The 25,892-nt window shown below is 30.5% G+C and overlaps 2 protein-coding genes across 2 annotated transcripts; one reads left to right on the top strand and one right to left on the bottom strand.

The window, feature by feature from the left end:
* Positions 1 to 610: 610 nt before the first annotated feature.
* LOC127727094 (cilia- and flagella-associated protein 57-like) lies at positions 611 to 13,438 on the bottom strand. Its single transcript, XM_052234506.1, has 20 exons — positions 13,368 to 13,438; positions 10,746 to 11,242; positions 9,928 to 10,175; positions 9,168 to 9,327; positions 8,758 to 8,910; positions 8,264 to 8,409; positions 7,684 to 7,849; positions 7,011 to 7,337; positions 6,387 to 6,572; positions 5,996 to 6,160; positions 5,572 to 5,727; positions 5,164 to 5,257; positions 4,763 to 4,953; positions 4,314 to 4,487; positions 3,666 to 3,824; positions 3,227 to 3,370; positions 2,536 to 2,652; positions 2,149 to 2,280; positions 1,510 to 1,653; positions 611 to 1,271 (listed from the first exon to the last, which is right to left on the bottom strand). Exons 2-20 carry the CDS (start codon positions 11,217 to 11,219, stop codon positions 960 to 962), a joined length of 3,648 nt encoding a protein of 1,215 aa, XP_052090466.1. The 5' UTR covers positions 11,220 to 11,242; positions 13,368 to 13,438; the 3' UTR covers positions 611 to 959.
* Positions 13,439 to 13,511: 73 nt separating this feature from the next.
* On the top strand, positions 13,512 to 25,532 carry LOC127727105 (alpha-ketoglutarate-dependent dioxygenase alkB homolog 7, mitochondrial-like). The gene is made up of 4 exons (XM_052234520.1): positions 13,512 to 13,885; positions 15,414 to 15,587; positions 18,445 to 18,569; positions 22,963 to 25,532. The coding sequence occupies exons 1-4, from the start codon at positions 13,595 to 13,597 to the stop codon at positions 23,096 to 23,098; spliced, it is 726 nt and encodes a 241-aa protein (XP_052090480.1). The 5' UTR covers positions 13,512 to 13,594; the 3' UTR covers positions 23,099 to 25,532.
* Positions 25,533 to 25,892: the final 360 nt, after the last annotated feature.

Raw genomic sequence — 25,892 nt, 5'->3', positions numbered from 1 at the left:
ATTAAATTAAGTCTTTAATTTTTGGGGGTTCTAACCTTGTATTACTATTTCAGATATTGGGTCCAAAATTAAACTTTGTTTGATTTTATCAAAAACTGAATTATTGTGGCTCAATGATATGCTGAATCTTATTGTGCATTTAGATTTTTTATTTTGGGCCCTGTTTTCAAATTAGTCAATATTAAGGTTTGAAGAGTCCAAAATTAATTTTTGGTGTTTTTTTATATGCATGTTGTTAGATTTTGGATATCAGACCATACTAGGTAAAATGTCCCATTTCAAATTTTTAAGATCTTTGACCACATTTATTTTGTGTCAGAAACCTATTTTATGTCAAAAAATTGTCCCAACTGTTCCGGGTTCGACCTCTGCGGTCGTATTAGGCTGCGCTCAGCAAAGCATTTTATTTTTATTATGATGACAGATCTTTAGTAGTCTCTCTTAAATTCCATCCACGAGTTACTTTCTTGAGCAGCAGTATTCAGCCAACAGCTTGGAATACCTTAGCTAGCTAAATGTGGTAAACCACTTGGTCCCTGGAACAGTTGAAGCTTCCTTTGTAGGTGAGTTCCTTCACCATGTAAATAAGCATTCTGAGTAAATACAAAGATTTACTTTTATTTTTTTATTCGATTGTACAAATAAGATATAACATTTACTTCTATTATATTTACACATTTACAAAAAAGATTATCACACAAAATATTGTGAGAGCTTTAGCACTCAATAAATCAATAAATATATATAAAAGTCATTAAAATATTATCACAGTCTGAAATGGTCCACCCTCTGGAACAATGGTAGAGCTTAGAAAAACTTAAGAAAAGTAAATTTCTAAAAATAAATTATTCCAAATAGATATCCCAAAATTTTTTAAATTGACCAAAATAATTCATCTTTCATTAAGTAGTGTAGCATTAAATCGGCAGTAGAATAAATTCTTAATTTCCATACAATGTTTATGCAACTTCCATAGGTGGTAGTTTTGGATTAGATGAGGGTCTAGATGGTGGTCTTGATCCTGAATCAAATTCTTCTCTTAGTCTCCTTATCTCCATTCTCTGCATTTCAATGATTTTATTTTTCTCTTCAAGCTCCTGCTCAGCCATTACTGATGGTGCTTTAAATGATATCGTCTGAACAGAATTTGGATCTTTCTTTGCCTTCTTACTATGAAGTCCCATAGCTGCTTCTAAGTCATGTATTGTTGTTCTGGCTATTTTAAGCTCTCGTCTCAGGTCGTTGATTTCCTTGATTAAGGATACATTTTCCTAAAGAAATAGAATAAAAACATTACTAAAAGTTTTAAAAAAATTTAGAAGACAGCAAACAAATGATTCAATTCAAAATGTCTACCATACCACAGAAAAGGTCTAAAGTGTCCACAGGTTTTACATTTAATCATTTAATTTCACCTTTTATTAAATATTTTTTATACTTAGATTTGATTATTCTTTATGGCAAATTTTAAATGTAAAGTATTTGAATTATAATATCGGGATATAATACCTGCATAATCCTAACATTGTCTGCTCTGTGGATACCGGAATCCTTGGCTAACTTTTTACGTAGGGATGCTACAGATCTTTCAAGATGTTCTCTCTGTCTACTGTATTCTTTTTGGATGTCAGCATCTACACTGGCTGATTCAGTCTGAAACAGATGTTTGTAAACATAAATAAAATGTGTTTTCAATGAAGCACTGAAAAACTTGTGTGATTGAAAAAAAAGTCATGTATTTGATCACTTTAGTAATGTGTGCACTTCATAGCTGAATAAGGATAAAATGCTAGTTTGTAAATACTCATTCTAATCTAATGTACTGTGTGTCTTTATTATCTCACATTTTTAATAAGTGTGTGGTTGCATTCAAGATGAGAAATTGTATATATAACTCTAAATAGATGCAAACCTTCTAAGATTAAAAGAAACAGCTTGCACTAATGTAGTGACATCCTGTCATTATGCAAATTTTGTAAAAAGTATTCTCAACAGAGTTTGCCTTCATACAATTTTTTTAATTTGTAGTTTTCTAGCCGAGTAATAGTTTGCTTCCATACTAATATTTTGATAATGTAGTTTTGAAGCTTTATAAAAAACACTAACAATGTCCTCTTGCACATGTGAAGCTTTATAATAAACACTTACAATGTCCTCTTGCACATGTTTGGAATACAATGCCTTGATGCTCTCCTTCAACATCTTTGGATCTTGTATGTAACCAACACAGTTGTGTAAATCTGTCTTAAATCTTTTCACAACTGCTTCAACATCTCGCACCTATTAAAAAAAAAAGAATTTTAACACATATTTTTAATTAACTCCCCTTAATATCAATATTCATTTAGCTGTCGAAAAATTCACTATGCTTCAACTTGTTTTAAACAACTTACATTTCAAAAATTAATACTAAATTTAGTAATTAATCTTTATTGCACTATGATCTGATTAAACATTCTTTCTATTTCTGTTGATTTTACAATTTGATAGCACAGGACATCTTTAAGATAAATTTTTTACACAATTCAATTATACCTTTTGTCTCTCCTGGTGCATTTCCTTATCTGTAGCTTTCAGTTTTTGTGTCAACTCCTTGATACTCAGTTCTAGTTGTGTGTTCTGTTTGTTGAATCTCTCCAATTCACTTTCCATCTATAAATATTAATATTTGGATTAGGAACATTTATAGATTATATATATATATTATTCAATCTTCAATAAGGTAGGTATGATCATGTATTTATACAGCATTTTGATTTTAGAATAAATATGATGTTTTGAAGTTTAATGATTGGTATACATTGGAATCCACTTCTTCTAAATATTATGATTACAAATGTACTGGTAAGTCTGTATTTCATTTAATCAGGTGTTTTTTTCTATTGGCTAATATATTTATCATGTTGTGCTGTCACAAACTTTCTGATGGTGTGAAAACCAGTTATCATTTTAAAGCATGTGCTACATTTGAAGAAATAGTAAACAATAATAAGAATCTTTTTCAGATTTTGTAGTTTTTCAGACTACAGAAAGTAAGTGACACAGCACCTATTCAAGTAAGGTGTGTCCCTTTCCTTCATGCAAAATGTATTATGCATCTTTATTTAATGTTGCTTAAAACTGATAAAATTTACATACAATTGTTGACTTGTGATCTCTAGTTTTTTTTTACATGTAATGACATACAATTCTATTGCATTCTGTTATAAACAGTTAAAAACAATACCTCTTGTATTTGCTCCTTCATTTTCTTAATATCTTCTTCTCTTGGTAGGATCTGCTTTCTTAGTTCTTTTATTTTGTAGTCCAACACAAACTTAAACTTCTCTAATTCTTGATTCTTTTTCTTCAGATCATATATTCTTCTTTCCTGTAGAAAGAGTATATATAATTTTACTATCAAAAAAGTTTAAACAAAGCTTCCTTTATTTCCTCAGCAAATTAGGAACATTATAACAGTAACTTACAATTGGTCGGTGAAATAAACTTTACAATTGTTCTTGTATACTATTTCTAAGACAAAATATTTCAATTAAATAATTTCATAACATTTGTATTTCAATGTTAAACATCTTTTACTAACATTATTGCTTAAATTCAAAACAAAACATTGCAGAAGGACACTAAAATATACTAACAACCTAAAATCATCCTTTGAAACTTACCTTATCCTGAATGGTATCATCTCTCTCTTGTTTTTCTTTAATTTGATTTTCAATTTCTTTTGTCATATTCTGGATTGTATTCTCATGTTTCTTGTTCTCTTGTTGTATTGTCTTGATCTGTTGTTTCTGTTCTTTAATTTCCTTTTGTACACCTTCATACTGAAATGGAATTGATTTTATTGTCATAAATTGTCAATGAGACAGTAATTTACATAACAAAAAAGCAAAAGTAATCAAAAGGTCAACATAAAACTTCAACAGACAGGTTTAAATACAATATATCACCCTCTAAATTACCCCAATTTTAGAAAAGCTATAAATATAAATTCAACAGAGACTTTCAATGATCTGCCATCATAAACAAATTCTATACATGACAAAAAAAGCACTGAGATTTAATTCCAGTCGACAAATTACATGAGCACAGTAAAGATCATCAGCTGCTTAACACGATATTTACATTAAAGCATTTAAATATTAAGCTCTCTAAAATATTTTAAACTCCTACTCACTGCTTTTGAAGTAAAGAAATCTTTAAAGTATTCAAACATGTACATATTATATACAACTGCCTTTTTGGCCTCAATGCAATTTGGTTGAGTAAGGACTATGTTATATTAAACAAGTTTAATATATATATATAAATACCTTCTTCTGTGTAATACCAGCTTCTCCCTTGAGTTTGGTGTGTTTATCTTTTTCTTCTCTCAGTGCCATCTCATACTTATTTTTGATGTCTAAGATTTCTCTGTCAGAATCTTCCTCTATCTGTTTCTTAGTTTCCTCGTATTCTCTGGCTGCTTGTTGAGCTTCATCGTGTGCCTGAAATGTCATTATATTTTAGTATTAAGGAATTGTAGCACACTTTTTAGGTGCTTTTTATTTAATAAGCTTAAGAATTAATTCTTTTTTTTTACTGAGATAATGATTGGTTGTATAATTATCAAGTGACACTAATTCAACATAATAAAGATGTAAAAAAAATAAAGCATTGTAATATTACTACCACCTACTGTAATGCTAAATGTTATCAAGATGACATTAGCAATCATACAACATCTCCTTATTTTCTAATATTTAGTTTAAAATTGACATACTTGTTCTAACTTAGCAGTCATGTCTTGAACTCTGGTTTCAAAGTATTCTGTCAGTTCTTGTAGAGCTCTCTCACGACTATCATTCTTCTCTTGGAGGCGACGGTCATATTCCTCCTGTAATCTGTTCATTTTTGCCTGCATATCTTGGAATTTCTCATACTCTAACATAAGTTTCTGGTTATTGGCAGATTCTGCAAAAAAAAAGTAGAGAGTTATTACCTCATGTATTAAGTCTAAAACAAGAATCCTGCATTAATTTGTAATGGGAAAATTTGTTTATGAAATATGAACAAACTTGACTACATGAACTAAGATATAATAATTATACTTGATAAAATTATTTCAAAGTTGATGCTTTTTGTAAAAAATAAAATCAAATAAATAATGTACAATTATGTTACCTAAATCCTGAAGTTCTCTAGAGTGAGCTTCTAGTTTTTCTGTCAGTTCCTCTTCATGTCTAGCTTCTTCTTTATCTTTTTCTGTTTTCAGCACCTGTATGTATGGAAAGTTTATTAAGATCTTTTCCAGCATAAAACTATTCAACATTTTAATTGGCTGTATATTGTTCAAATCAGACATCACATTGTAGGGCCTTGGAAAAAAACCTTTCGGTCCTCAAAATATAGCCATAGTATTTTAGAAAAAAATTAATTGTCTAATTCTGTCTATTTTGGCGGAAGACAATTTCAATATTTAACCCAACATTATATCATAAAACAGTTATTTGTGTTGTATACAAAATATTCCTTGATTTACATAATAGACATTACATATATAAGATTCTTAAGATAGTACATTAAATTTACCTGGTTTTTGGTTTTCAGTGCCTCCATTTCTTCAATGAATTTCTCAGTCAATTCCTTGATTTTCTCATTGTAACTCATGTCTTTCAACCTGAGCTGATACTCATTTTCTGTTTGTAATTCTTGTACCCTCTGTTTTAACTCTGCCATTTGGTTGTTCTGTTAAAATAAAGTCATTTGATGAATGGCTATGGTAGATAATCTCATTATTGATTTGCAAGAAAAATATACATCAAGACAATCTATCTAGTAAATGACTGAAATATATTCCAATATTTTAATTGTTATCTGTAAATATGGAATTAAGAGAAATGAAAGTAAATGAAAATATTTTTTTTTTAAACCTTTATCACTTGAAAGAACTTGCAGAGTATTGAAGCTATAGAATATAATAAGACATAATTGTAAAAATAAGTTGCCAATATACCTTATCTTCCAAATCACTCTTAGTAATGAGAATTTCTTCGGTCCATCCAATATCTTTATCACGTTTAGATACTCCTCTTGCTTCTTGGTCTCTTAGCTTCCATAACATGACACAGGCATCTTCAGAAACAGTCACCAAAAACTGGTCATCATAAGTGATCTTCATCTAAACCAGAAAACAAAATTGTTAGTAATATAGCATTAGAAGGGAGCAATTGTAGGATTTAATTTGAAGCTGATTGTAATAACTATTCCTTGTGAATAAGAACGGAAGATAAAACCCAGAAGTTATGGAACACGCATATTAATGACACATATTTATTGAGAAGGGAGACAATTCATAAAAATTCCCAAAGATAACTTTAAAACAATAAATATCCATTATAACTCACCTTAGTAATAGCCATGCCATGACCTGGTTTCTCTTCCCATGTAGGTTTACCATCAACAGGCATAGTCAATGGGAATTTGAATGACCAAACAGATCCCCTGGCTGTACCTCCAAACAACATACGACCAGAATGTGACAAGGCAACTGTTGTAAGTGATATATCACCAACTGGTATGTTCCTTACAACCTATAAATGAAAAGCAATTGGATATTTATTTCAAAATTCTTACTTATTTAAACGACATCTCTTTCAATATATAAAAAGATTGAATCAACATTAAAAAGATAAGTATATAAGAGTTTATGCTTTTAATTTTTCATCATTAAAGCAGATTTAAAAGTCTGTACCAGGAAGTCGAATTTTGATTATGGTACATGAAGTCTTTTTGAGACATAATATGAAATGCTTACAAAATTTTAAAATGTTCCACAACAGAACTGTACAAAAGCAAGTAAAATCTAATAGTATATGCATGTATGGGTATTTTCTCTTACAGTGTGATAAAAGTATAAAGGGCAAACAGGTCAGCATTTAATCTTTTTTTTAAATACTGGACAATAATTTAAATATCAAGTATAGAAATATATGTCATCATATATATATAGCCTTGACTGACCATCTTACCTCAAAATCAGCCAGTTCTTTAATTCTCTTATCTGTTCCAACTGTATATATTGTTTTGTTGTCTGCTGTTACAGAAACCCCAGTATAACTACAGGCCTTCTCCACGTTCTCACGAATTCTCTTAGATGTAAAGATGTTCCACTCATAAACAGCTCCTTCCATGCCACACGACACTAACTTGGTGTCATCATTACTGAATGTTATAGATCTGACCTTGCCATTGTGACCTCTGAGGGTGGCAACATCTTCAAAGGTTGTAGTGGAGAAGATCTGGATGACATTGTTACTAACAGCAGCAAAGAGATGGCCACCATTACTGAAGGTACACTGTAAAATATCATAGTATAAATTGTAGATTTATTTAGAATACAGTTAACAAAAAATTACATTTCTTTCAAAAATAAGGTTCCATTTGGAGGATAAATGATGTCAACTAAGCACAAGACAAGTTTTAAAAAGTAATTTTATTTATCTGTTTTAATCTCATAAAATTTATTTACAAATACAATTTATTTAAAAAAAAAAAACAACCTATAATCAAACACAAAATTATGGTATGGTCAATTTCTCTTTCTTTCAATTCTAATTCAAATGTCTACATAATCATATGGTAGGAATAGGGTTGTATAACTGACTATTAAGTCATACAAAATTTACACTTAAAAATTTTTACCTCCCTGCAGCCTCTAATGTTGAATTCTTTGAATGTCCTGATGTCATCTATCAATAGGTTCTGTAACCTCAGTTTGTCATTGAAACCAACAAGGATATACAGACCAGAGGGATGGAGGGCTATACTAAACAACTCTTCAGGAAATTCTTTATACAGTTCTAAATTACTGAAATTAAAATTAAATAAGTATAACGTATATAACAATAATCAAAAGTATATATACAATTAAGTATATAATATTACACATAAACTTGAATAAAAAAGTTTTATGCTTTTGGGTTGTATGAACTGTTAATATTGACAGAAATGCTATGTATTGAAAAGTGGTTATCTCCCCTTTTAAAAATTGTATGAAATAGAAAGGGGGTAACTAAATAAAATTGAGAATGGAAACGGGGAATGTGTCAAAGAGACAACAACCCGACCAAAGAGCAAACTGTTAGGTTATAAACTTCTCTTTGAAACTTAGATAGAAGTAAAGTAAAAATATTCTGAAGTCTGCATGACAGTATTATTTACAAATATTACTAAATAACATGAACTATTATGGTAGTTTTTACACTAAACACAATAACCATACCATTTTTCATAGTTCCATATTCTAACAGACTTGTCTAAAGAACATGTGGCTATAAGTGGTTTACGGATACAAATATCAACACCTAAAATCTGTCCACTATGGAAGGATTGAGAAAGTGTTTCAAACTGGACAACATCACCTTCACTCTGAAACAAATAACAAAAAATAATAATCAGATAATTAAATGAATCATACATTGAAAATAAGAATGGAAACACACAACATTTGTATACCATGTATATATGTTCATTATGTACATTAAATAATATCCAAAACAATCATAAAACATTAGAATTAAACTGTGCCATTCAGTTGCAAAGATCATTATCAACATGGTGTTTCCCATGAGGACATTCACTTTAAAATTCTGTCTGTCAATCAAAGCTGTATTTGTCAGAAATCCTAAACAATCAACAATTTCAAAGCTTTATGCTGGTTCTCCTTTATAAATTAAGCATACTAATGTAAAATGTTAACTCCAGAATCTGAATTACCTTCCCAAGATCTGCACTGGGTAACTGTATATGATATATCTGACTTTGGTCTGTACTAGCAACAAGAGTTTCTTCTGATGGACTGATGGCTAAACATGTAATTATTTGCTGTTGAGCCTTAGTAGCATAAGAACTGAAATTATCTTGTGGAATCTGTAAAATAATTTCAAGTTTCATGTAAAAATTATTTAGAACCATTTACTGAATAATTATTAGGAACAAGGAAAATATTTCACATAACAACTCACACACAAATTTTTCAATACAAATGAATAAATATATAAACATAAAATTAAAATAAAACAAAAATAAATAATAATTTTGTGATTGTAATTTAAATCAATTTCGCTAAACTAGCATTATGATATCATTTACCCAGTATATGAATAATATTATCTGAGGATGAATACCTTGATTTGTTTGGACTTTTTGAACAAATCTTTATCATCTGTCTTTTCATACAGATGTACAGTTCCAGGACCACAGGCACAGGCAAATCCTTTAGAATAGGCAACTATAGCAGTCACTTGTGGAATGGCTACAATGCTGGAATCATCATCTGCCTGCTTCCTAAAACAGTTAAATCAATATATATATATATACAAACTTGCTGCCACATCATCTGAATGTTCTTTAGTGAGTTGTAGATTTTTATATACATGTAGATAACTGTTTTCTTTCATGGTTTGAGGCTTTTCTAAGTAACTTGTTTTTGTATATAAATAATGGCCTCCCATGAATGACTTTTACACATTTTAATACATAAGTATTGTTAAATTGTACCTGCTTGTAAAAGGCATGACTAAATAAATATAAATAAATTATTGTATTATAATTTATATATGTCAGTAACATTTAACCATATATGTATTTCACTTTTTATAGTTCAATAAATTGTGCTTTTGATATATATTTTAAAAACTGTAATTAGTGCAAATGAATGATAGCAGTAAATATTTGGTTCTGTAATATACTGGTTTATGTTAATCTTAAATTGTAAAACCAATATTTATAATTAGAGGTAATAGTGTACCAAAAACTATTTTTAAATCTGTTAAAAAATAGGGAAAACTATATGTTTAACCTTTTGAGCATAAAAGATTGTAACAATTCAATGTTTTTTTTATGAAATATCATGCAGAATTTGATGAATTTTTCAGGAAAACCTACTTGTCTTGGAGTGATGCCCCAATGTTGAATTCATTTTTTATTTCTCCATTTTCAAACAACAACAACTTCCCAGTATCAGTTCCAACCACAACTCTTTCTTCTGACACCCAAGCATGGCATAAGAAATTCTGTGGTTCCATCTTTTGGAAATTGAAAGCTTTGAGGTTACCCTCACTATAGCGGAAGTTTCTAAATATTCCATTGCCAACTACACACAGTTGTGTATTATCTTGTGGGTTGAAGCTAGCCTGAAAAGGTGACAAAAATAAGACTGATGGCAAAATATTTTCAAGAGATTTAAGGAATGATTAATATTATATTTCTTTTTCCAACTAAATACAAATGTACTACTTCACTGTGTATACATATAGATATAAATTAAGGTCATTCATGGTACAATTGATTTGGTGAAGAATGGGATATTAAAGGGAAATTCCCATTTTTTCACAAAGTAATTAACAATATTAAATACTGCATTTTAAAACTGAACCTTCTTTGTTATAAACCCAGCTAAAAAAATAAATCAAATCTGTTTATATTGTATTCTTTTTGGTTGTTTTAATACTTTAGGATCACTACAGCCTATTTCCCTAAAATTAAATTTAAAATGCTCCTACTTCAAATTTCTTAGTATTAAGAATTGAATTTGAGAATTGAATAGACCAGTGTACAATTGAATATATTTGTATTATCACTTCATGACAGATTATACATGTGTAAAAACTTTGCAGACATACCTAATCCTAAAGATGCCTAACAAATCTAAATTCTACTCTTACTAAATACATTCATTAAAGCAACACATTGATTATAAATACCTGATACACTGGATTATTGGTTTGTGGATTGGTTGTCTTTGTTGAAGCCAAAACTTTAGATTTTTCCCAGGTATAATAAAGTAAAGTGTAATCTGGCTTCCCTGTCAGTGCAATAAGATATTTTGAATCAGGTGAAAATGCAAGACTGACATATTCAGTGGCTTTAATATCTGGTGGTTGCACTAAAGATCTCTTCTTTCTGTTATTGTGCAAGTCATAAATGTTTATTACAAGTTTTTCTCCCTTTTCAGCTATGGCAACATATCTTCTGTTTGGACCTATTGCCAATGCTGTCATTCCTTCACTCTTCTCTGTTGGTAAAATGAATTTTTGTGTCTTCTGGTCAATGTTGTACATAACACAGTTGGCTCCAGATGGATACACAATTGTCTGTTCATCATGGTAACAAACATTTCCAGCTACACCTGGTTTCAAACCAAAAATGTGCTTGGCATCAAAGTTGGCTGCTGCCATCTTGACAGCTTTGTCTCAGATTCCTGAAAATATCAAATAAAATCCTGATATTTAGCAGGTCATTCTTTTTATTTCCAGACTAGAACAGAAAAATGAGATAAAAGTAAATGACAAATAATGATCCTCTATACTTTCCAAAATTATAATACGACTATTACAACATCTAGATATATGAATACTGCAAAATTTCCTTATTAAATATATACTGAAGTCACTGATACAAGTGACAAAATGGTAAACAAAATATATCATACCAGGAAATACCTCACCACTTTATTCTCTAGTGCCCTTGTTACAAAAACAAGATTGAATATATATATGTATAATATAATCATAAAAGAAGCAAGGATTGGAAACAACAATTTAGCCAACTAAAACTTTAGGCTAATAAACTAGATGGTAAAAATTAGAGGAAACAAAAACAAAACATCTTGTAGATTGGATTCTCCAGTTCCTCGATTCTAATTTTAACCAGCTCATACCTTTTATTAGTACAGCAGATAAATAATAATAACTTTACGTACAAGAGATTAGACCTGCAAAGGCTGCATCTTTATATATATATTTATTCAAGATAAAAGGCATGAATTTGACAGACACAAATAAATTAAAATGACATATAGAAATTGCACTAGACATGAATAGTTACAAACACTAAAATGATTTACATGTGTACTAAAAATTATAATTTAAAAAATAAAATTATGAAAATTGTCATGATATTTTGATAATAGACTAGATTATAATGAGTGAATTATATAGACTAGGTTATAATGAGTGAATTATATACACTAGATTATCACTGCAGCCTAATACCCTAGGATGGCCCACAAAAGTTATTGAAACTTATTTCCAGTGAGGTCCTTTTAAGAAGAGACTTCCAGTTCACACCAAAGGTTGATACATAAAAAATAACAAAAAACATTAAAAATTATCACAGATAAATGGTCAAAGCCTCAGTAAAATTAATAAAAAAACAAATTCACTATTAAAGGTGGATTTAAATTTATCCATCAAAAATTTTTTCACTTGTACTTTAAAATTATATTTCTTTGTGAGCAACTTTTAACTATTTCTGTTTTGTATTGAAAGATGTTTCTTTCTAACAAAATTAGTATGCAAATAATTTGGGCATATATTGTTAAAAATGTTGAAAACATGATCGAGTCTTAGTTGTGTTACTAATATTTAAAAAAAACAATTTCTCAAATTCAATATATGTCACACTCTTTCTATGATGTAATTGCAGAATGAATCTCACAACCTTATTTTATGCCACTTGAAGTTTATTCTTCATTTGTTTTGATATACATTCATACCAGGATGCACATGCATAATCAAAATGACATTGAATCAGAGAAGAGCACAATGTTTTCCTAGATTGAAAATTTAGACACTCTTTGTTTCTATATAAAAACTTAAGCCTTTGATTGACTTTTTTCACTATAGAGTTGACAATAAAATCACCAGTCAGAAACTGATCAATTATTATTCTCAATTATTTTACAAAAGTTTTGGATTCAATATTAATACCATTACAGGAGACAGCAAAATCATCCGGTATTAGAGACCGAAGTTTTCGACTAGGACCAAAAATTATACTCTCTGTCTTTCCCAAATGTAGGGACAATTTATTGTCTGTTAACCAATCATGGCATGACTCCAGCATTCTGGATAATTTATGCGAGATGACCCCCAGAGTCTATATGGGAAAATAAAATTGCAGTATCATCTGCATATATCAAAACTTTACAATCTGAGTCAATTGAACATCATTGACATAGATAAAAAATAACAGTGGACACAGTATGCTTTAAATGTGAAAGATTGTAGTGCAACTGCCCTGATTCAGTGATTGTAAAATAGAACTGCGGTCAATTCAAAAAATGTCCTGACAGGTTCTTTTAGTTAACAGCAGTTTTTAATTAAATCTGCCTTGTTTGAACGAATGGTACAGTTCGGTTGCACAGTTTTGCAATATGCTGAAACATATCACACTGAGAAACAAAGTTTTGTTTCATTGATAATTTGATTTCAGTTTTGGTGACAACCAAATGTATCTGAATGATTGTTCTAACAATACAATGTTTAATACAGCACTTATACATTTTTAACAAAAAGTTGTAGTAAAATGGGAACATTAGTTACCTTTCTTGGGCTTTCTTGTATCTTTTCAATGAACGATGTATATACTGGTTGCTGTGGGAAACGGAAATATAGTTTACTTCCGGTTTTATCTTGTTCAATTTTACGCTTGATATATATTCGTAGATTTCCTTACATTAAGCGTAGCGCTGATACAGATCCGAAGATGGAGGTGCATGTCAACAAATTTCGACTTTCCAAATGTATTTAAATGGTTAAAGTAGAAGAAGATGCTACGAAACTTCGAAAGGAAAATGAAATTGAACATATTGCTTAAGTCTTTTACAAAAGTCAAATTGACTCATCTGTTTTCAATGCGGACAAACGAAGGCGTGAATAAAACAATTGCACGTAGTATAACGACTTATTATGATACTAAGGATATATCTTTAGAGAAAGAAATTCGTACGAATATGTTAGTAGAAGAAGATTTCCTAAGTGAACACGAAGAAATGTCGCTATTTAATGAAGTTGACCCATATATGAGGAGGCTTAGATATGAATATGACCACTGGGACAATGTAAATATAAAAATAAGATGTGGTACGATAGTCGATACTGTTGTCAACTTTTCAGGTCATTAAAGATGGCATATTTTGGAATTAATATTGATTCACTCATAGGGTCTTTGCATCGGAAATTAACACATTTATTCTAAAACGAGTTGTTGACATGATACAGGTTATGTTCTTCTCATATATTTTATGACGGTATGATACCAAACCCCGAACGGAAGGGTCTGTACATGCAAACTGTTATATATATATATATTGTCTTTGCACTAAATCCATTGGATGTGTACTGATTGATAGTAAAGTGTCTGAAGGAGAGTACAAATGTAAACTGTTTTACCCCTACAATGTATCTGTCCATCCGTCACATTTTTTTTTAAGGTACAGACTACAGTATTTTCGACTATCAATTTATACAAAACCAGATGAGTCAGAGATGACTTTAAAAAAATTGATTGTAACGGCTCAATGATAGAATCAATTGATAATAATTGATCATTAATTGTCAACTATATTTAAATTATACATTTCAAAATGGAAAAGGTACTTGGACTGAGGGTCACAAGATAAGAATAAAGTTACAAAATTGATAGGAGAAAAAAAATTATAATTTAATCATCATGCTCATATCTTTACTTAGTGTCTTTTATGTTGTAGCTATATATATATATATAGGGATGTATAAAAACCTTGCCACATCTGGTCTGTCTTCTTGTTACTTGTTTTTCAGCATTGATTTGATGTGATGAGTTAAGCCCTTTTCAAATGATTTTTATAGTTTGTTCATATGTTGAGCTGTTACAACACTGTCATACATGAAGGTTAGGGGAGGGTTGGACGCCTGCAAACATGTTTAACCCTGTCACATTTTGTATGTGCCTGTCTCAAGTCAGGAGCCTGTAATTCAGTAGTTGTTGTTTGTTGCTGTATATCATATTTGTTTTTCATTCATGGTTCTGTAGTCATAAATTTAAACCAGGCCGTTAATTTTCTTGTTTGAATTGTTTTACATTTGTCATTTCAGGGCCTTTTATAGCTGACTATGCGGTATGGGTTTTGCTTATTGATGAAGGCTGTTCGTTGACCTATAGTTTTTAACTTCTATGTCATTTGGTCTCTGGTGGAGAGTTGTCTCATTGACAATCATACCACATCTTCTTATTTTTATATTTACCATATTTTCATACAAAGGATATATTTCTTGAAACCATGGAGTTTATATTTTCACAATATTTTCATCAATCCCATAGATATGACAACTTGTTTTGTTTATGATGATCATCATTTAACTGACAGTGAATTTTGTTCAGAATATTGTTTTTAATACATTTACCAGGTACATGTATAACAGTTAAAGAAAAAATACTAACATTTAGAAAAAATAAATCTTTTATAAATTATTTCATTATGTTTATCTAAGATTTAAATGTATATCTATGTATTTAGTGATTCTTTGTTAATGTTTGTTTTTTCCTTCCAACAAACATTTTTTGTGACTTGACATGGGCTTTGACTTATTCAGTTATTTGAAATGTAGGCAATCCATGGGTTTAGAGAAACAGAAAGAAAAACATGGATTGATGAAAACCAGAAAATTTTGGATAGAGTTAAAGATATTGCTTTCCCACCAGAGGTTCCAAAGTTAGCATATGTACATATTCTGGACCTAGAAAAGAAAGGATATATTAAACCACATATTGATGCAGTAAGGGTAAGATGTTCCACAATTAACATATTTACACATATTCTGGACCTAGAAAAGAAACTATATATATCAAACCACATATTGATGCAATATGGATAAGTTTATGTTGGACAGTTGATGTTGGTATTTTGTTTAACTGAAATCCCAATATACATTGTACAATGTACCGTAGTTGTAAATGACGATTCTTGAACTGAACTTCAACATGTTTTAAAACTTTTAAAAATGCTAAAAAATTGCTTTGTCACAAAGGATTTATTCCAGCTACATGTATCTCATTCTATGATTTTTATTTTCAACAAAACTGGAACTTTTTAAATGTGCAAGCTTTCTTGTAACTGTTTTAAAGGTATATTGATTTTTCACTCGGTGGTTGTAAGCAAAATGAAGTGTGGAGGGAAACAGTTTATGTATTTTAAAATCTTTAAGATTTTAGATTTAAACCTTTTTTAGGTACAATTAAGTAGATGAAATTTATTAGAATTAAATGCAGAAAAGATCAAGTAGAATGTGAGATCAGAGCTACTGTATGCCATAGAATGGAGTTAAACTAGTCAGTATTTTACAGTTGACAATATGGTTATTTTGTAAGAATGTGCAAGTTGACAAGTTGATATCTGTCAGAATTCAATAAAATAGATTTGGTATGATTTAAAATCAACTTCTCAAAGTTCTTTTTTTTTTGGCTTACGTACACATACTTGTACTCAGTAACAGCATGTTGTTGGGGTTTACCAAGCTCATAAAAAACAATATCAATTTGAGTTTAATTTCACTAAAGACTTATTTTAAAAATTTTATAATAAATGAAAGTAAAATTTCGTAACAGAAGCATTTCTCAGATACAATATAGTAAGTCAACTGTACATTGTATTAATTGGTTGTTTTGGATGCTTTTACATGTAGGAAAGTATGTTAGCATGTATTCAGTTTTAAATATATGTTATCTGTGATAATCTTTGTATGTGAGATATACTGTAGTGTTGTTGATCATGTCCATGTGGGCATGAATCATAGAGAGTTGGTAGGCATTTCATCTTATAAAGGCAGATTACTTTTACTCACTTTGAAGCTTTGTGACGTTTGACCTGAATCATGTGAATGATGTGGTGAGGAAAATTGTGTTTTTTTCTTACCTGTCTGTCATTCACAAAACTTTATACATTCTGTAAGTTGTTAATCTCCTAAAGTTAACATTTAGGCTTTGAAAGAAACTTGACAAACAAACAAAAACATTTGTAGTCATGTGCATTTCTACTTCAAATTAAAAATCAGATTGATATTTGAGGCTTGGCTTACAACAACATTTTCATAAGACATCTTTTTATTCGAATAAATAGTATGATATATAAAGTATAAAAAGTATAGAAAATAAAGATTGGTGAGAAGTCAGTATTATTTTTAAGTTTAGATTATTTTTGTTAGAATAATTATAATCTTTGAATTAGAATTAATGAATAGAGTAGAGATCGTTTATACACTATTTTGAATTGCAAATAACTTTTTACAAACTTTATCACCAAATGTTTTGACCTTTGATTAGATTATGGTCTTTAAATTGTTGACATAAATTTACATCCTCAGACAAGTAAATTGTCTAGGTTAATGGCTTCCTTAAATTTTATTTCTATATATTATTGAGGTCAAGAAAAGTTCAAATCGTAGTCTGCATCACAGCTAGTTGATTAAATACTTTATTTGTTTTTTGCTTTAGATTTAATAGTAGCGTAAAATTAGGAATTTATTATCTCAGACTGTAACGTTTATTTAATTACCGGTAGTATGATTTTGTTATTCGAAAGAGAAACATCGAAATTTGGTGTTAAATAATGTGAACAGTTGTACAAGGAATATCATGTATATATTGTAAATATTAAACATAGATTTAGGAGATAACTGTAACACGGAGCCAGTAAATGGGTATATGCGACCATCAAATCCCCAATTGATGCCGTCTGAGCTTAAAATACAATATTGTTATCTCCATTCTAATAAAACTGACAGAAAACAACGTCAAATCATACATTTAAAATCTGTCATATGTTGTCTGCGCTTGCGCGTACGTTTTCATATCATCAATTGTGAATTGATGCCATGAAAATTGGTGACGTTATCCAATCAAAATGAAGGATGTTGCATTAGAATAGAGAATATTGGTTTTTCTGAGTAGCCAAATCGATTATGGATATAATGCTTACGGTATAACATTGTCGTCAAACTCCAAGGCCCAAACCGTCGCACTTTATTCCACTGCAATCATTTCTCTGCAACAAAGATAGATCTGTTTTCTTTTTTTTTCTAGCTAAAAGCACTAAAAAAAATTAAGGCAAAAACATTTTGCTTTATAAATTTTTGAGTTAATACTGCAATAAGATCATATTTATTAAAAACAAATCTGTTCAAAGCATTAACATTTGAACAATACATGCTTGACTGTCTTATTCCTGAATTGGTACAGTTATTTGCAAATGAACATGCTGGATACATGCTCCATCAACCCATAACTTGTATGACAATCAAGTTCAAATTAACCATGCAGCTTTGAACTCAAATATACCAATAAAATTTAGAATGGAAACAGGGTATGTGTCAAAAAGACAACAACCCAACCAAAGAGCAGAAAAAAGCAGAAGTCAGTCCAGAATAAAACAGTGTAACATCTGGAGGATGTACATATCAAATATATTCCTGGTATTTATCATAGCTGTAAACCAACTGACAAAAACTGGTGTCTTATAGTACAAAACCAGGATTTTCATACCAATATGATGTACTGAATTATACCAGTGTCAAAGTAGAGGGGAATTACTAAAATAAAAACATTTGATATTGATAAATGATAATTATATAATTTTGCTTACAGTTTTGTGGTAATACCATCGCTGGATTAAGTTTATTGTCTTCTTCTGTGATGAGATTGGTGCATGATAAAGATAAAAATAGATATGCTGACATATTACTGAAGAGAAGGTCATTATACATAATGAAGTGAGTATGAAATTAATAAATAGCTCATGATAGACGTGAATTTTTTATTAATTTTTTATTCATTTATTGTAATTATTAGTGTGAAAATTAGTTTTAGACATTAACAAAGTGTAAAGATTTTGCAAAAATTGTTACGGGGTATTATAATAACAAATAAACATTTTAACAATTCTTCAGTTAGCTAAAAAAAAAAAAGATTCTCAGTATCATATAAAAAATTTTATGCCCCCGCTGTAGCGGAGGGGGCATAAAGTTTTACCGTTGTTCGTCTGTACGTCCCAAAGTTGGTTTCCATTCTCTAACTTTAGTTTGCCTCAACCAAATGTTATGAAACTTATACAAAATACTTATTACCACAAACCACAGATCAAGTTTGAATTTTGGTGGCATCACTTTTACCGTTCTAGAGTTATGCCCCTTTACAAATGGAAAAATTGCAGAATTTTTCCTTTCCATTCTCTATGTTTAGTTTGCCTCAACCAAATGTTATGAAACTTAAACACAATGCTTATTACCACAAAATACAGATCAAGTTAGAATTTTGGTGGCGTCACTTTAACCGTTCTAGAGTTATGCCCCTTTACAAATGGAAAAATTGGATAACTTAAGTTTGCCTCAACCAAATGTTATGAAACTTATACACAATACTTATTACCACAAAACTCAGATCAAGTACAAATTTGGGTAGTGTCACTTTTACCGTTCTTCAGTTATGTCCCTTTATAAATTTATATGAAATGCAAGCGGGGGCATCATCTGTGTCCCATGGACACATTCCCCATTTATCTGTTAAAGTCATATATGATACTTCAAATTAAAAGACAAATGTTGAATATGTTTTATATACTTGAATGGCTAAGTTTAACTATAAACAAATATACATGGACTTTTTTGTAAAAATCCTTTATCTTATCAAAATCTTCAGAAATGTATTTCGCTGATAACTTTTCCGTATGCAGTGACCTTAACCACAATACCTCTCATTAAACCTTTGGCTACTACACAGTGCAAGTGCTAGGGAAAACATATGATAAAAAAGGTAAACAAACGTGCACTGGAAGGTAGATAGTGTTAATTGATTCTGAAAAAAGTTATTAATACACCAAATCATTAAACAACTGTTATGACAAAGTTTTATTAGCAAATTGAAACACATAGTAAATATTGAAAAAAATTCCCTTCCAATTCACTTTTTTTCACATGCTTCATGATTATTTGTTGATTGTTTATCAAGGTCTTGATCGGTAAACTTCGGCAACAATACCGGAAAATTAATTAGCTGCTTAAGTTTTCAATCAACATCAACAATCACTGAATGAAGTATTGTTTGACAATTATACATTATGGATTAGTTATGATTTAAAAAAGAAATGTACTACATAGAAGACATAGTTTTGTATATCTGCATGCTTTGGTTCAATAATTTCCGTAACATTTTAATTGATAGAATCACGTTTCTTTTTAAAATAACTTTGACTTTAAATAATTATACCCCCGCTTTAAAAAAGTGGGGGTATACTGTTTTACCTCTGTCTGTCTGTCCGTCCATCCATCCATCTGTCAGTCCGTCCGTCAGTCCGTCCGTCCGTCCGTCCCATGAATATTTTTCGTCGCATCTTTCTCAGGAACTACATTACTAGGATTTCTGAAATTTGGTTTCAGGGTTTATATAAGTAAGCTATACCGTGTGATGCGTTTTCTGAATCATCACTCAACAACTTCCTGTTTACCGAACACTTACATCATTTTACACATGACATCTAAGTTGAAAATTTTCGTCACATTTTTCTCAGGAACTACATTACAAGGATTTCTGAAATTTGGTTTCAGGGTTTATATAAGTCAGCTATACTGTGTGATGCGTTTTCAGATTCATCACTCAACAACTTCCTGTTTACCGAACACTTAAATCATTTTACACATGACATCCAAGTTAAAAATTTTCATCACATTTTTCTCAGGAACTACATTACAAGGATTTCTGAAATTTGGTTTCAGGGTTTATATAAGTCAGCTATACCGTGTGATGCGTTTTCAGATTCATCACTCAACAACTTCCTGTTTACCGTCAAGTATTTGGGCGGGGGTATCATCAGTGAGCAGTAGCTCACAGTTTCACTTGTTGGACATACATTAACTAAATTAATCATCACCTGTTGTTTTATTTTATCTGCATGGTTGTCACACTTTTTCTTATGTGCCGCTCCTCTAATCTACAATATACATTGCAGAAACCAACTGGTACAAAATATTCAGCAGGATATGTTGCATTGCTTCATCTAGTTTATTTCTAGATATTGTTGATTTTGGGGATTTCAAATAGAGAAACAATGGCTTCAAAATTCATAATTGTTATGTACTGTAAATTCAGATTTTATTGCAAGTTTTTATTAATGAGAATAATGCAACTAGGTGAGTGTCACAATAATAAGAACTCGCATTCTGTTATCTGATACAATATATCTCAATGAACATTTGCCTGAAATCGCAATAATTAATCTTGCATTTTTGTCCCTTCTTAAAAAATCTCAATAATAAATGCACACAATAATTTCTGAATTTACAGTATTATCATTCTTCCACTTATGCTAAACTTTTCTGAACCCAACTTTTATTGGAGTTATTGCCCTTAAATGACAATGTTTACTATTTCGTTGCATTTTTCAAAAACATTTCCTTCAAACTATAAAAGAGAAAACTGCAAAAATCATCATTGTTATTAAGGGGAAAATAAAAAACAAAAGAGCATATATTTGCCAGGTGAGGTATTCAGGCTCTTAAGAGCCTCAATATTTGGGCTCATATCATGCAAAATGTTTATTTTTCAACAGTTTAGTTAATTTAACACACTAAGGTGAACCAGTTACGGGCTTGGTATGCACATCTGCTGCTCTTACTTTTCTGAAAGGAGTTTTAAAAAGTGTTTTTTTTTTTTTTTTGCATTTGAAGGTCTTTTAAGTTGCCAAAGCTAAGAGCTTTAGTAAAATCTTATAGGAAAGGTAGGCAATATTAAACATACATTCCAGGCGAGTTATTCAGGCTTCTCGGAAGCTCTAGTTTAAAGAAACTTTATGATACAAATAATGTTTGTTGGTATTGGATTATTGTTGTTCCTGAAAACAGAAATCTAGTTAACATATATAATGTGTACAATGAAGTAACAGTTAGAGATTATCACGTCTAAATACTAGGGATGTCAACGAGTACTCGAGTACTCGAGTATCACTCGAGTACTCGAGTATCGCTCGGTAGTACCGAGTATCGAATACCAAAATAATACTTGACTGATCGGTTTCTGTTAGAATGTTATTGCATTATTAAAGAAAAAATATTATGAAGAGCGCCTCCCGGGAAATTATTATTAATCAAAATTAATCAAAATTAAAAAAAAAAAAAGCTTCGAATGTTTGCGTTTAATTGTCATTTAAAATTTCCTCGAACAGATGTAGGATATGAACAAGAGCACCTTTCCCAGGCTTACACTTTTAGCTTATAGTCTCTTAGTCATTCCAACACCTCTTTACCGTCAGAGCAAGTATTTTCATCAGCAGGACTGTTAATTACGTAACAAAGTTGAAAAATCGACTCGTCCCAAAAAAAGTTGAAAAGATAATATTTCCAAAATAAGAACAAATTAGTTGCACCCTGTGTCGACCCTTAGAGAATTGTTAAAGGTATCAGTAAGTTCTAATCATCACCCCTTTGTTGATCATTAAAGGTGTTTTTTTAAGAATTACAAATACTGTTGTTTAAGTAAACATTTTTCTATAGATGTTTATTAATTAATTGATTAGATCATTGCCAGTTTACATAATGAGTGCATGTAGCAAATGAGCTATTAATTTAAAGAATTTCTAATAAAGTATTTTATATGATTTTAAATAACATTTTATATTTAATAGTATTTTTGAAAGCGATTTTTAAATTAAATTAATTAGATTTTTAACCCTAGAAATATTTTACGAATTAACATGCAGTTTATTGTATATATGCACATGTATGTGTTTTATAGTGTCTCATAAGTCAACTGTTTTGCTGGGCATTGATTGCATTTATAAAGATATAATTGTATATATGTCTAAATGTACTGTATCAATCAATGTGCGACACTCAAATAAAATAGATTTTATTATTATTTATTACCAATTATGGTATAAAATTCCAGGGACTATTATCTAGTCCTAGGTAATTATGTTGAGAGTTTACGTCCATAAGACAAAGACCCAAAATATGTGAAATGGGTATAGTTTTGTGTTTCCATTTTGTAGATGTTGATCCGAGCGAGTACTTGAGTATCGCTCGGTAAATTGAACGAGTACTCGATTAGTAAATCTTCACCGAGTTGACATCCCTACTAAATACCATATGAATAAATATGTCATCTTTATTTCAGAGATGCTATAAGGTATGAATACTCCCATGAAATTCTTCCTGAATCAGAATCTAAATTTAAAGGACAAATTATACCAAAAGACAGAAGAATATCAATAATACTCCGAAATGAACCAAATGTGGAAGACACAGAATAAAGGAATCAATATTTTATATGACCAATGAAATTTGTGATCACGATTGTACCTGAATGCTTCCTATGTTATAATCATAGTGCATATTTACAAGCATTTTTGCACTTTTTATTCCAAAATTTTTTACACCATAATGTGTACAGGCTAGTAAGACTAGTAAATAGAGGAAGAACAAAGGCTTCTGGCAAGTCAGAAAATAGAAAATAATGTACAGGCTAGTGTAATACTAGTAAATATAGGAAGAACAAAGGCTTCTGGCATTTCAGAAAATAGAAAATAATGTACAGGCTAGTGTAACACTAGTAAATATAGGAAGAACAAAGGCTTCTGGCATGTCAGAAAATAGCAAATAATGTACAGGCTAGTGTAACACTAGTAAATATAGGAAGAACAAAGGCTTCTGGCATGTCAGAAAATAGAAAATAATGTACAGGCTAGTGTAACACTAGTAAATATAGGAAGAACAAAGGCTTCTGGCATGTCAGAAAATAGAAAATAATGTACAGGCTAGTGTAATACTAGTAAATATAGGAAGAACAAAGGCTTCTGGCATGTCAGAAAATAGAAAATAATGTATAGGCAGAATTTTTGTGATATGGAGATAAACACTTAGAAAATGAAAGTAACACTGAGTTTTGAAGATACGCATACTGGACTTGACATCACAAGACATTTTAAACTGGCTTGGTTTACAAAGGGAAATTATTAATGTGACTGTACCATCTTGAAAGAGCACATTTTGTGAATTGTAGTACATGTATTGGAAAAAAGACAGCTAAGGACAAAGAGGATAGTGACCAGGGTTCAAGATTACTATCAGATATGCCATAGAATAGGAACTTGCAGAGCATACATGTACATTTAGTGCAGGTTTTTAATAAGTGCTGATCTTTTGTCATGAAGATCTAGTCAATCCCATATTTGGCATGGGGACTTAAGTTAAGTTATGCATTAGAGAAAATCTAACCAGAAATGATGTTGGAGAGTAACGATACATTATTTCATTTTTAATCATAAGGCATATTTTTGGTAAAAGAGATCAACTTAACCTATTTTTAATGCATAAAAGAGAGACGAAAGATACCAGAGGGACAGTCAAACTCACAGATCGAAAACACACTGACAACGCCATGGCCAAAAATAAAAAGACAAACAGACAAACAATAGTACAGATGACACAACATAGAAACCAAAGACTAACAGCACGAATCCTACCAAAAACTGGGGGTGATCTCAGGTGCTCCGGAAGGGTAAGCAGATCCTGCTCCACATGTGGGACCCGTCATGTTGCTTATGTTATTACAAATCCGGTAAATAGTCCAATTCGGTAAGTCACATTCGTGAAAAGGCAGGAAATTGCAGTTACGACATAAGGAACATATCCCATATCATCTGTGAAACGGTTATTCCATAACGGTCAACCAACTCGTGATGGCATCCGTAAAATTTACGAAGGGATGATTTCAACTTCACCATTTGGAACTCTTGGTTTAATAGCTTCCTTGTGAGCAGCAATCAAGGAAATCATGATAGGAAACACAACCCCGGGAATATCGTATCAATTGGGAGATATATACTCCGTATGCAGGCACTGCTGGAATGTTACTACATAGAAATGGAAAGTTCACAATTGGGAAGCTGAAATCATCTCTTTTGTCATAAAGTTTTGTTTTCAACCGACCCTCATTTTCAATTTCTAGATGTAAGTCAAGATATAAGGCAGACTTAATTGTATCTGTAGTATCCTTTATCTCGTGATAGAACTATTCTAGACCTCCATGATATATTTATGTAATGTATATCATGATCCAATTTATAACTGCTTAATATCAGGCAGCAATTATTATGCACATTCAGGAACATGCAATGTTAATGTGATATGAGAACAGTCTGCTAGACAGACATTTACAGTGAGATTTTAAATATTGTTAGCTTGCAAGGAAACAAGTCTCCCACACTTGATTGAGAGAAAAAAATGTAATTAGATTAACCAGTCATTATCATATTGATATTGTAAAATGTGTTATTGCAGATCTTATGATTGTTTGCATACTATTTGTTCATCTTACAGATGATTGTGTGTTTACAGTTTTGTTTTCTTTGTTATGAACATATTTACTTTGTCATACTAGATTGTAAATGTGACCATGCTATTAAAATTTATCTGATCAGTAAAATGAGATGTGTGTTGTTTCAGTGACAGTTAACCAACGAAAACCCCATAAAATATATCTAGAGGTCAAAACAAATTACAAAAAGAATGCAAGAACATATAACAAAACAAATTAGGGTCTTCAACAATATTTAATGGGTGTCTACATTATATATGTCAAGCTCTAAACAACTTGTAAATAAATGTAACAATGGCTGCCAAAATTCTGTGACCAACTCCAAATTTTCAAAATATGTAAAATTGAAATAAATTCATATAAGAACACTGCTCTTGTTTCCTAAATTTCAATTTGAATTATTGTTGTTTGTTTGTTTATTTATACTTGATGAATTCATGAATACAATATGCTATCAATATATCTAATAATAGATTTAGATGTAACTTGATGTCAGAAACTTATAGATTTCTTCATGGAAATTGAAATTTATTACTCATACATTAGAGAAATTACAATAAAACACACCAAGACCACTGTTGAGTCTGTAGGTTCAAAAGAATTGTGAAACATCAATTTCAAGTAACTGTGTTGATTGATATTATTATATGACTATAAAAATTCTAGTTGGCTAAAAAATGTAGAGAATCTTCTTCGATAAAACATTATATTCACAGCGGGAAAAATCA

This window comes from Mytilus californianus, unplaced genomic scaffold (genome assembly GCF_021869535.1).
Source record: "Mytilus californianus isolate M0D057914Y unplaced genomic scaffold, xbMytCali1.0.p SCAF_19, whole genome shotgun sequence".
Classification (NCBI taxonomy): domain Eukaryota; kingdom Metazoa; phylum Mollusca; class Bivalvia; order Mytilida; family Mytilidae; genus Mytilus; species Mytilus californianus.
The sequence above is the reverse complement of the archived record's forward strand: the minus strand, read 5'-3'. Positions and strand labels throughout refer to the sequence as shown.

What these genes read in the sequence shown, in the direction of transcription:
- LOC127727094 (XM_052234506.1), bottom strand. Translation starts at nt 11,219, where the DNA reads ATGGCAGCAGCCAACTTTGATGCCAAGCACATTTTTGGTTTGAAACCA. An exon ending in CCAATAATCCAGTGTATCAG is followed by an intron (nt 10,176 to 10,745) that starts GTATTTATAATC and finishes TCACCTTTTCAG; the next exon opens with GCTAGCTTCAACCCACAAGA. An exon ending in AACATGTGCAAGAGGACATT is followed by an intron (nt 1,654 to 2,148) that starts GTAAGTGTTTAT and finishes CATCTGTTTCAG; the next exon opens with ACTGAATCAGCCAGTGTAGA.
- LOC127727105 (XM_052234520.1), top strand. Translation starts at nt 13,595, where the DNA reads ATGCTACGAAACTTCGAAAGGAAAATGAAATTGAACATATTGCTTAAG. An exon ending in CACATATTGATGCAGTAAGG is followed by an intron (nt 15,588 to 18,444) that starts GTAAGATGTTCC and finishes TTTTGCTTACAG; the next exon opens with TTTTGTGGTAATACCATCGC. An exon ending in AGGTCATTATACATAATGAA is followed by an intron (nt 18,570 to 22,962) that starts GTGAGTATGAAA and finishes TCTTTATTTCAG; the next exon opens with AGATGCTATAAGGTATGAAT.